The 13,432-nt window shown below is 33.6% G+C and overlaps 1 protein-coding gene across 1 annotated transcript; it reads right to left on the bottom strand.

Moving 5' to 3' along the window:
- Nucleotides 1-6,905: 6,905 nt before the first annotated feature.
- LOC118185239 (phosphate-regulating neutral endopeptidase PHEX-like) lies at nt 6,906-12,345 on the bottom strand. The gene is made up of 4 exons (XM_035355069.2): nt 11,737-12,345; nt 10,004-10,081; nt 9,781-9,881; nt 6,906-7,524 (listed from the first exon to the last, which is right to left on the bottom strand). The coding sequence occupies exons 1-4, from the start codon at nt 11,770-11,772 to the stop codon at nt 7,434-7,436; spliced, it is 306 nt and encodes a 101-aa protein (XP_035210960.1). The 5' UTR covers nt 11,773-12,345; the 3' UTR covers nt 6,906-7,433.
- Nucleotides 12,346-13,432: the final 1,087 nt, after the last annotated feature.

The raw sequence follows: 13,432 nt of genomic DNA, 5'->3' as shown, positions 1-13,432 counted from the left end.
CAAACAAACATAATGGCTGTAGAAGTGTTTCTCTTGATTTTCAGAATGTATAACGCGAAGAGAGTTAATTTTCTCTACAAATTCCTGGAGGGAGACAAGCTTTCCATTTGGTAGATAGCCCTCGAGGCTTTGCCATAATTACATAAACCAAACCAAACCATTCGTAGCACAAACCATGCCTTACGTTCAAATTTTGACTAAAATAAAAAGGTTGTTCTAAACTTTCTCCCGCATTTGTGAGTTGTCGAGACATGTCGATAATTCTCTGTTAGTCGAGTAAGGCCTGCAAGACTTTCTACTTTAATTTCCAGGTACAATAAGGACAAAAGATCATGCAGAGAAACCACTTGAATGTACAACCCTACATTATCTTAAGTCGTTACTCCAGGAATAGCGTTTGTATGATGTTTTTTATGTGAAGGCTTGTTGTAATCGTTGGCCAAATGGTTTCCAGATTATTCTCAATCTTCACTTCCTCCAAGGCAGAAGGGAAGTCCACTGCTAAAGAGGATATCCTCCCTTCCATTCTCTTTTACCTTCTCAATATCGACGCTGCCTGAGTTTCTGAATTTAGTAAATGACTTCCAGACTCGCTCACAGTACAATCATCCCAGTGCGATAATTTTAAGATCGAGATCATCACAGTGCGATAAATTTATAATTAAACTTCCCTTTAAAAATTAGTAGAATTTTGGCTCTGATCTTTGCATTTTGTTATCTTAGTTCGTCTTTGTTGTTGTAACCACATGAATGTACAACATTGAACAGCACCCGTATTTCCTTCCTTAAACGTGATAAGCCGCCATCTTTGAATTGAGAGATTGTAAGGGATTTCTTTCTTGGACAGATAATGATAAGTAACAATTGACGAACTCGACGAATCTCCCTATAAATCCATCAGACTTATTCTATTTTTAAAATCTCACGGAACAAACAAAAACATACAAAAAGATTTCAACCATACTTTCATATAAACTAAGGCCCTCACACTTGTCACTGATTACAGCTAGATTCTGGAAAAGTGGATCATTTGCATGTTATAGCTACGCCTAAAATCCATTCATTTTGCGCAACTTTACCGTCTTTTCCTCCTTAATAGTGCAGTTTTCAATATTCAGTAGACTATCATCAGCGATTTTGACGAGAAAGCAATGTTTTAAATTTTTTAGTAGGATATAAACTATTCAGGTAACAAAGTCTCATAAAACTTTTATTATTTTGTTCGAAAGTTCTCGTAAAAATTACATAGCACCCCGGGAACAGGGGCTCGGTAGGAAAAAATGTCTAGGGCCCTAAAATAGGTCAATCCGTCCTGTTGTTTTCTTCATTTTATTGTATCATTTGTGCAATTTGATATGGTTAATGAATATTTTGAGTGTATAATAAATAAAAAATCAGTCTGATGTTTCAAAGTGTTCATATGGATGCCATAGTGAGTAATAATGAATTGCGATTTTCAATTTTTTACGTTGGACACTTTTTTTTTTACTTTTTTGTTAGACTTTTATAAATCATGCCAATCCAGAAACAAATCTCTTCGCACAGTCGTGTCTTGTTCATGCCATCATTATTTGGCAGCAGGTACACTACGCAAAAAAAAAAAGGGGAGGAAGCAATTCTATATTTCTCGTTCTATTGGGCCGATTGATGAAATTAAGCTTGCGTTTTTCATGTCTCGAAAGCGCGACTTAAGATATGTATTAGATTTATATATAGCATTATTCTAATATAGGTATTGAGACACAAAATCGGACTTTTTCTGAAATGACATGCAATTTTGTTTTCCCATATTTCGATTCAACGACTCAATTTATGCCAAATTACAAAGTTTTGTAAAAATTGCAGGCGTAATTTTTTAACAATTAGCTCTCAAAAATTTAGCTCCTTATTGTTAATTGAACTTGATATATATTTATTAATATGGTACTTTTCCGTTTCGCCGGCGCAAATCTCGTCAAGCAAACTCTATTGGCGACACGATACAATATACACATAAAAAATGTTAACAAATGTTAGTTCTAAGAATTCTTTTATTTTGAAGGTATAAACACTGTAATATTGTTTAAAATTTTATAAAAAGCCAATAAATAAAGACAATAAATTTGTAAAAAGACATTAAATTAAGAATTTACTATGCTTTCATGGTTCAACATCCTGATTCGCCGGTTTATATCATGTGACCCCAAGTGATCTCATCTCACGTAAACTACGCTACAAAAATCTAATTCTCTTAGTAATTATCTACATTAATTTCAAATTAAATCCTAATTTGCAATACAATTTTAAAATGAAAGAATTATTTCAATTCGTATGAATAGCTTACTCAGAAATTATGTAAAATCGCAGTGCCTTACTTCGCTAGTGCATTCTCATTAGAGTTGATGAATTTAAACCTTGACTTTTTCTATATTTTCGCCTTCGGGTGAGCAGTATGATTGCATCCTAATTGACTTAATTACCGCAAATGGCCTTAGGGCATAAAATTGAGGTATTTAGTAAAAATTCTACGTAATTTTATGAACATAGAACCTATTATAAAAGTACCTATTATTCTATTTTCGTTTTTCACGTACAAGTTTTGCCAGAATTAAGAAATCCTTAATTTGCTTCAGATATCAGAATGATCATTTCAATGTGCACATAATTTCTTTTTTTATGGATGACCTTATCAAAGAACTCATTTATTATCACATAAAATCTAAAAATGACGCATTTAGGATATTTGTTTTATGTTATTGTTCATGCTCCTTAGATAAAAACGGTACGTTTCCGTTTTGCCGTTGCGAATGGCCTTAGAGCATAAAATTGAGCAACCTGGTAAAAATTATATGTAATTTTATGCCAGTATTGAAAAAAACAATCAATCTGATAAGAAATGGCTGCGATTTGTTTTGAAAATGAGGCGTAAAATGTTACCAGAGAGGATATTCCGTTTGCCATCAGCGGCCGAGCGGTAAAGTCGCTAAACACTGGTAGTTCGGTCCGAGGTTCGAATCCCGCGAACTGGCTGGCTGCATAGGTGTTTTCGTGGTATTCCCCATGTGTAACGTGTATACGAGCCAGTTTCCCTTAGAAAGTCCTCCACGAAGGCATCCCTCCCCTTAGGCAGATAGCCCTAGTGTGCTTTGCCGTAATTTAATACACACCACACCGTTTCCATAAGTTGTACCACTATTGGCGACTTTATCACCTGCGCCGGCAAAACGAAAAAGTACCATTAATATTTTTTTTAATAAACTTAATTGATTCCTTCTTCCACAATTTAAAATTCAGTCTTAATCCAAATATAATTAACCCTTTTTTTATTTACTTCTAAAATTTATATTTTTTATAAATTTTTCAAAAACGTCTTCGTATTATAACGTATAAAAACTTTAACATTTAACATCATCTTAAAGTAGATGTATTTCTAGGCAAACCTGCAAAAAATTAGAGGTTTTTTATTCAAAATTTTTTTATACATGAATTTACATATTGGCTCGTTTCGAAATTTGGAATCTTTTCTTTTGAGCGATAATAACGCAAATGTGGATTACGCACTTTGTTAAAATTATTTGGAAGTATGGTCAATGACTTTTTTTATTCACCTTATAGAGACATTAGGTATTTTTTGGAAGCAGGCAAGGTGAAAAATTAGCAACTCCTTCGTCGGAAATCAAACTGTGGACCTCTCAATTACGCGCTCAGCGTGCAGACCACTACACCATGAAGACTTGCTAAGAAGGCGGGAGAAATACATATGCATGAAAGTCCAATCAAAAAAAAGGAAAGGAAAATAGGTTGCTATAAATTAAGAAGTTCGCCAAGTAAATTATTCTTGGCGCAAACTGAAAAAAATATAGCAAGATAAATTTTTGAATTTCGATATAAATTTCGCATTAAAGTTTACAAAATTTAATATTTCGGCATAATTTGAGTCGTAGAATCGAAATATGGAAAAACAATTGCATGTCATTTCAGAAAAATTACGATTTTGTGTTAAAATACATATATTTGAGTACTGCTATATATAAAACTAATGTATATCATAAAGCGCGCCTTTGAGACATGAAAAACACAATTTGAATTTCATCAATCGGCCCAGTAGAACGGGAGATATAAGACTGTCCCTTTCACTCCCTTCCCCCCGCTGTGTACATTTGTGAACACTCTTTTCAAACACATTAAGATTAAATTTGAAACTAGATCAACAGATGCACACCTTCGGAACTCCCTCAGAATTGCAAGCACTTAAATCGATTCAGACACTGATGCAATATTTTCTCAAATTCAAGACGAAATAGCACATTAATTTCCTGATTTCTTCTGATTTTTATAGTAATAAATAAAATTTATAATGAAATGTTGTGTGCACAATGTCAAGGTAATTCTATGTTGATGTCATTATATGAAAAGTCATATATTCTTGAAATTCAAGTTTTATACTTGCTCATCAGCCATCACTAGTGTTAAGCAGTGGCGGCTCGCCTACAAATCAAGCGAATCACTGATTCACTTAAAATTTTATTACAAATGCTCTTTCTTACATCTAGTTACTTCTCATCGTCGAGATGACATCCGGCCCAAGGTCCATTGTCGATTACACACAATCATGTTAAATACAACATTACATGATGCACATATTCGTGCTATTCTATGCTACGCTGTACGTTTGGAACATTACGACATTTAATGTTTGAAGGGAATATATATATATATATATACACACACACACACAAACACTTAGACAACAAAAAAACAAAAAACAAAAAAAAAAAAAAAAAACGACGCACTACGACGCACCGAGAAGATGTAAAGCAAATTTAACACAAATTCAAATTGATATGCATACAGATTTCGACGGATGCAAAATTTTACATTTTGGTTGCCAATGGATGAACGGTTATCGCTACAGGGCATCTGATCTGCGCAACTGGCAGGATATTTAAGAGAAATTACGATTCCAGGTCATAAATTCTTCACGAATGTCATTCAGTGTACTCAAGTAGACAGTAACTATGCCTCGCATACAGGTGCGCGAACGATATGCGCAGATGTCAGAATTCGAGAGAGGTCGTGTAGTGGGCTCAAAGAAGCCGGTTGGTCTTATCGACGAATAGATCGACATTTGAGCAGGAGCGATGACAATATTAGACGATGTTGGCAGGAATAGGTGAAACACGGCCGCACAGTGTCAAGAAGGAAGCGTAGGCCTAGAGAAACGACAGAACGTGAAGACCGAGCAATCGTCAGAGCGGCACTCACAGCCCCAGATGCATTATTATCATCGATTGTACGTGCAACTAGTGCTTCAGTAACCACAAGGACCCTTCATAGTCGGCTCGCAGAAAGGGGGCTGAGGTCACGGCGCCCCTTGCGCCGACTACCATTGATCTCTGTACAACGTCAAGCGCGTTTGCAGTGGCGTCGGGCTCATTCGAACTGGAATGTCACTGACTGGGAAAGAATAGTCTTCAGTGATGAGTCACGCTTTGAACTGAGTCCCGATGACCAGTGAAGGTGAGTCTGGAGACGCCCCGGACAGCGGTGTGATACCAGCCTGACTGTCTTCCGGCAGATAGGCCGACAACCAGGAGTGACGGTCTAGAGTGCCATTTCATTTCATAATAGAACCTCTTTGGTTGTCATCCGTCGCAGCCTTACAACACAGCGGTACGTCGATGAAGTTCTAAGGCCCGTTGTGTTGCCGTTTATGTCACGCCACAATGAGCTTACATTTCAACAAGATAATGCCCGCCCCCACACTGCATATGTTTCTACTGCTTGCGTTAGTGCTTGCCGAACATTACCTTGGCCAGCAAGGTCGCCGGATCTCTCTCCTATTGAGCACGGTTGGAGCATTATGGGCAGGGCCCTCTAACCAGCTCGGGATGTTGACGATCTAACGTGCTAGTTGGACAATTTCGCACGATATTCCTCAGGAGGAGATCCGCTACATTTATCAATCGATGGCAAGCCGAATAACTGTTTGCATAAGGGCCAAAGGTGGACAAACGTGTTACTGACGTTTTCCCTTTGGGAAGCTCTATCACTTCAATAAATCATCCAATTTTTCTCAAACTGTAAAAACTGTAATCATTTGTTTTTCTGTACATGTACATCACTTCTACCGATTTTTGTCCCATTCGGATAATCCTTCTTGAAGCGTCGTTTTTTTTTTTTTTTTTTTTTGTCTAAGAGTGTAAATTAGATACTTTTTCGTTTTACCGGCGCAGGCGATAACGTCGCCAGTAATGGTGTAACTGATGCCAAACAGGATATCCTCGCTGGTAACCTTTTACGCCTCATTTTCAGAACAAGTAGCAGCCATTTCTTATCAGATTGATTGTTTCTTTCAATACTGGCATAACATTACATAGAATTTTTACCAGATATTTCAATTTTATGTCCTAAGGCCATTCGCGGTAATCAAGTCAATTAGAATGCAATCACACCGCTCACTCGAAGGCGAAAATATAGAAAAGGCAAAATCAAGGGTTAAATTCATCATTTCTAATGAGAATGCACTAGCGAAGTAAAGCACGGTGGTTTTACAGACTTCCTGAGTAAGCTATTTTTACGAATTGAAATAATTCTTTCATTTTAAACTTATATTCCAAATTAACATTAAACTTGAAATTAATGTAGATAACTACTGAGAGAATTAGATTTTTGTAACGTAGTTTACGTGAGATGGGGTCACGTGATATAAACCGGCGAATCAGGATTTTGAACCATAAAAGCATGGTAAATTCTTAAGCTAATGTCTTTTTACAAATTTATTGTCTTTATTTATTGGCTTTTTACAAAATTTTAAACGATATTAAAATGTTTATGCCTTCAAAATAAAAAATTATTATAACTAACATTTGTTAACATTTTTATGTGTATACTGTATGTTGTCGCCAATAAAGTCTGCTTGGCGAGATTGGCGGCGGCGAAACGGAAAAGTACCATACATTAAAACAAACAAAAAAGGGGGGAAGAAGAAGAAAAAATTGTGATAGAGGAAAGGAAAGAGCTTGAGTAAATAATATACGTATTAAAAAAGTAACCATAAGAATAGTGAGAAAACATATATATAAGACACTAAGAGGTAAGTCCTCAAATATATTCGTTACAGTTTAGTAGTCAACTAGTAGTACCTCTAGTACGTATTGGGAAGATTTGAACTTTTGTACTCAAACTCGCGCTTTTCTCTCCTAAATGTGAAATTCAAATTTCTTTTTGTAGCCGTCAAACCTGAGAAAACACAAAAATTTTGAATAAAACGTACTTCATTGTGTGATTCGCTTGTTTTGGAGGTCACGAGCTACCACTGATGTTAGAAATAATTTGTATGGCTCAAAATATCTCGTGTTCTTCCAGTGTGGCCCAAGCAAGCTAATGGTCCTCTTACTAACACTTGAAGTCCTGTTACTCTTTCAAAATGGCAGATTAAAAACTTAAGGACTTTATAAAGGAAGGAAGATGAATTCACCAATGCTATTTCTCGATTTCTTGTAAAATAGATTTGCTCGAGTTCCGTCTGCGTTAATCTTCCACCTAGAAGAAAATATTTATCAGCATTAATAGAGTTCCCGAGTTTTTAACTAAGTGTTACAACTACTTTTGGGTTATTATTTGAAACTATAATGTTCCAAATTAATATCTGATCATTAATGATGAATACAACGTATTTTAGGCATATATATATATTTTATTTTAAAGTTTGTAAGCGGCTGTATATAGATTTTAATATGAAAATAATATTCAGATTAATTGGGATGTGTTGAATATCATTTTGAGCTGCTGAATTTGTTATCTACATTACGGGCGTTACATATCAGACGTTTCAAGCATTTATTTCAGAACATTGTGAAATTAAATTTTTATGTGCTAACAGCCAAAACTTATACTGTTATCGTGTTTATTATCAGTTTCAAGAATTTTGTTGAAGAATTATGCTCAAGTTCCAAATTATTGTTTTAAAAACAAACAAAATCCAAGAAAAGGGATACATTATACATTAATGCAAAAGTTAGCCATCTGAAGTCGCGGTTGCAGCTGCTGTGTATACAATAATAAATTAAAATGTACTGCTTTAGCAATTTTATTCATTCCTAGCATGTTACTTTTATTATAAAAATTAATTGTGTTGGATAAGTTATTTAATTTTAATTTTAGGTATACATGAAAAGTTTTAATGTTTGTTTACGAAAACGATTATTTCGTTTTTGCAAAATTTTTTTTGATCTGAAAATTTTACTGTATTCGTCTATGAATATCAGGTGCAGAAACAATCAACATGTCTTGAAGAATGTATTTAGCACCTCATGTAAATAAGCCTCAAAGCTATTATGAACAGGTAATTTATGGAAACTAGAATAACGTGCATTGCATGTTACGAAGGTGCAGATTAAATAATGGATTCAGCTTTTTGTATTCATTTTATGGGAACGAAAATTCTATGGATTTAATCAAACAATGTGGAAAATGGAAAGTATTTATATTGATATGGTCCCAGATAAGCATAGCACTAAGAATAACTTTCTTTCGAATGGCAACCCTGTTGAGTAAACATGAAATAATAACAATTAAAGGCTTTGGAATTTCTATGTAATACTGTTACTGCTTGTATGAGAAAACAAAGTGAATAAGTGAAAATATTTAATTTAATTTTTATTTTTAAATCTCTTTTACACTTTAATATAAACAGTTAAATTCTAGTATTTTAAAGTATATATTTGGTATTATGTTCGTTTTAATAGGTGTGAAATTATTGTATTTTGCAGAGCTTTATCGTATTAAATAACACAAAGAATATATAATCAAAAATATAATACTGTTATTAACACCATCGATTAACATAAATTAATCTTATTTGATAAGGCTTTCCCTTTAAATGCAATATCCGTCGTCCAAGTGTGAAATGTGAACAATTAAATCATCGATATGTTTCGCTAGCCCTGCTTCTACGAAGAAAAAAATATTTACTTCTCACGTACTTCTGGGAAATAGGAAAAACACTGAATAACACGAACGCTTTTGGCTACGGCATCGCCGAACTTCGGCCTTGTGAAATCGAGATAGTCTTGGAAGGAACAAGGCAATTTCGCATTCACGTGACTGGAAAATGTGGCCAAGACTTATTGGATTGCGCTCTGGACAAAGACGAATTCGAGGGTTTGATTGGATGTTAGCGTCAGCGATATATGAGTGAGAAATATGCGTTAGAATTTAAATCATTGAATTTATTGTACAGATATATTTATAGTTATAAAGAGCCTCAAGGAAATCTACTTCACCAACTGAAGCCATTATGACGATTTTAGCAAAAGCAACATCGGATTTGTGATCTGTAGCTGAACAGTTCTAGGCACTAGAAGATTTATTTGTTTACTTTTTTCAAGCACAGAATTTCTGTATCCGTAAATTTAAAGCTCGTTTTTTCTGTCCGTTGCATATTAAACCGAACTAACGAGGCATGATATAAATTCCTTAACAATTCATGTTAGAGGAGGGGTTTTATAGACATAATTGCGCAATTATTGATAGGCGAAAAAATTGTACGGAAATTCAGTTTCTGAAAAATACGTGCAATTTTGCAACTGACAGCAGGAAAGAAAGGAACTCCAATCCTAAATTAACAACCAAATTGTTATTTAAGATTGGAGAAGAAGTAATTAATTTGCAAGTAAAAGGCTTCCGAAATATTAATTTATGTTACGAACAACCTTATAATACAATATTCTTCCTTTAGTAAGATGCTCGAAAATGAAGCAAATTTACTCATATTAAAATGGTTCAAATATCACATACTCGTCATTTGTCGTAGGTTTCTTTAGCAGTGACAGGAATGAGTCAGTATACCATTTACGAACTTTCAGCACATTCTCGAAATAATTTTTGTTAAGCCTTAACTGTAAAAAACATGAAGCAATAAATGAAAAATAAAGTAAATTTAATAAAAATAGTTTGAGGAAAGTACTTATAGATAAAGCGTTTTTAAAAAAAAATCATTAATGAATGTTAAAAAGCTTACATTTGCGTATAGATCAGAGATAATAAAATCATTCAGAAGCTCTTTAGGATATCCTACGTGATACTTTATGGCTGCAACCTGCAAGGTAAATAAGTTAGTATTTCTATTTTCTGAATTATTATATGAATGCAGAAGAAGATGCAGAAGTTGATGAATATAAATTTTTGTTAAGGAAGCGCAGTTTGTGAAATATTCACACATGTGAAGCCGAAATTTGCAAACCTTGAACAAAATTAAATAACAAATTTAATGAATTGATAAATAAGAAAAAGGTAGGTTTTTCTTTGGCCATTTCACCATTTAGGCTGAACTGCTACTTTACATGCAAACAGCATTCCATTCATGAACGAATTATAATATGTAATATTTTGAAAAAAGTGTTGAAATTTCTTCTTTTTAAAAATATTTATTAACAAAAATGCAGTTAGAAATTAAATGTCTATACATCTGATAATTTAATTATTGATTATATAATAATGATACATAACGCCTATCATAATTCTCATTCAAATAAATTCCACTTTAAAAAACGTGATACCTTAAAGCATGTTTTCTTCAAGACAAACGCTGGCGCTCTTCTTCGCGCGATTGTGTTTTATTCGAAATTAGTTTCTGTCAACTTTTTAGCCTTCACTGAATTTGGAATCGATGTAACATGTTTCTTTCGAAATACTTTTAAATGGCGTAGTAGATGTAATAATTATTTTATCGAGTTTTTTAATAATAACTACATGGTTGAATTAAATAAGTAAATTCTTTCACGTACTTTATGAATTCTATAGCTCATTTAAATAAAAACTTTTTAGCTTCAGTTTTGTTTCTGTTGGGATTTGCTGAACAATAACTCTACTCAAAAAAAATCACTTCGAGAAAGCTGTATTTAACAATAAATAAATGAGAAAGAACATTTTTCGATTATAAATTATTCTTGAAATACCATTTCGACAGATATTTAATATGTATTTAATTTAGATATGTATGGTAAATTCATCCCGGTTAATCAATAAACTATAAAATTTTTGTAAAACTAAAATAACAGATGTTTTGTAATTCTGTTGGATAGGTTTATATATTTTTAAACAAAATTTTCACTATTTGCAAATTTTATGTACAAGTTTAAATTTTGATGAATAAATTTCACATTTTAAATTTAACATAAAATTTACGAGTTTTTTTTACTATGCTTGAAGTTCTGAAATGTGATGTGTGTTTTATCAAAATATAATTTATGGAGTTTGAGTAGCTTTCCTTGAATAGAATATCATTCCATACTAAACAGTAAATTTATCTAAACGGTTAAAAAATACCAAAATATAACTTCAGAACATTTTGATAACTAAAACTATAGTGATAGTGATAAAGATAGTAATTTTGAAAACAGAGAAAATAGTGATTATTAGCTGTAGAATATAACCCACTTTTACGGTTCTAAAATTATTTCTGGCGTCCTAAAATTAATTTACTTGAAACAATATAGAGGATTAAAAGACTAGAAAATGACTAGAAAGAAACTGTTAACAAGAAAACTGGAAGGGCATCTCTGTTACATTACAAATGCAAAAATCCTCGTCTTATATTTGATTTCGTCTCCTTGGAAGTTAATGATGAATATAAGATTACTTTAGAATTGTATAATATGTATTATCAAAGTTTAAAGCAACAAACGATTACTGCTTAAGCATTAAATGTTTTGTTTTATACAACACAAGGAGCCATGAGAAACATAATAAAACCTTTTCGATGACTTTTTTTTTAGTTTCTTCGTCCATACCATGCGTATTTTCTAAGATATTTAAAACTTCCTGATGAATATATTCAACCACCTCCTGTATCTGAAATAAACGGAATTATTTTATTGGAAAACATATAATTAACTACATTATATATGGTTCTAATTTATTTTATTTTTACACCTTGTAAATACGCTCCTCATTGCCCTCCTAAATTTATGAACCAGTAAAAAACACAATAATTCTTTCTCCAAAACTCCAAATATCGCCTTTCTTCATCATTATTGTATATCATCTTCTTGATGTTACTAAGATCTTACACTCCCTTTCTCTACGTAGTCAAAATAAGGGATCAGTCAGTTCATCAAAATCAATTGTATTGTTCATAGCCGCTATGGGCGGCTATGAACGGCATATCTGTACATGATATGCTATAAAAAGAAAATGCAAAAAATACATACAACTTGAAGTCCACAACAAGAATAAAATTCCCTATCTAAGCCTTACCCCAGCCATAAAAAAAGGAACTAATGGGCCTTATGGTCGTGCAGGCCATGAGGTATTTAGATATAAAAGAATTAAAATTAAAAAATACTTAAGTAAATTAGAACTAGCTTGTAAATTATAGCTAGCTACTTAAGTAAATTATAGCATTTATGCGGTCTTAAACGAAAGCGTATGTCTGTTGATTAGATTTCGAATGATAATTTTTGCTGTAGAAAGAAGGTGGTGGTGTGTGGTGTATTTAATTATGGCAAAGCACACTAGGGCTATCTGCCTAAGGAGAGGGATGAATTCGTGGAGAACTTTCTAAGGTAAACTGGCTCGTATACACGTTACACATGGGGAAAACCACGAAAACACCCATGCAGCCAGCCCGTTCGCGGGATTTGAACCTCGGACCGAACTACCAGTGTTCAGCGACTTACGCTAGCTCGGCCGCTGGTGGGCCGCTGTAGAAAGAAGGAGAAAATTAGTTAAGATAAAATTAAACTAGTAAAGCTGGTTTTACATAAAAGAATAGATAATTTTAAATACTTTTTGATTACTACATCTCTGTAATTTTCTTTCTTTGGAAAGCTTTTAATACGATATATTTGTTCACCTCTTTTGTAAAGGGGAGCGGAAATTGGACCCCACACATTAAAACATTGACGCCGCCATTCAGCCCCACGACTCCGTCATCAGCTTAACTAGAAATATAAAATGAAATAAAAATGCAACACATAAAAATAAAAAACTGCAAATATAATTATAAACATGGAAAATAAATAAATAAATCAGTCATTTATAGGAAGTGTGACCAGTTTGTGTATTGGTCTTTTCATTTCACCCGACACAGTTTTTAAGTTGACTGACCTTACTTTTTGGTCAGTTCCCTTATAAGTGCAAATTACTTTTGCCATCTTCCACTTAAGCGGCGGCAAGTTCTCATCTTTGATTAGCACCAAGTCATTCACACGTAAACCGGCACTAGGAAGTTGTGCACTTGCAACTGAGTCAAGTAGTCTGTTGACCACGATTTTCAAAACGATTGGGAAATCTGTGTGACTAATTTCCACCGTTCATGGATGGGAATTTTCTCATTTGTAACATCAGGCTCAGGATCACTTTTTAAATCGGAACCGATAATAAAGTGACCCGGTGTAATGACAGAAAAATCATTTGGGTCCTCAGAGGCAACCACCAAAAGATGCGA

This window comes from Stegodyphus dumicola, chromosome 2 (assembly GCF_044657685.1).
Source record: "Stegodyphus dumicola isolate Sdum_Otavi_A_Nest chromosome 2, ASM4465768v1".
Taxonomy (NCBI): domain Eukaryota; kingdom Metazoa; phylum Arthropoda; class Arachnida; order Araneae; family Eresidae; genus Stegodyphus; species Stegodyphus dumicola.
Note: the sequence above shows the minus strand (reverse complement) of the source record. Positions and strands in the feature narration are given on the sequence as shown.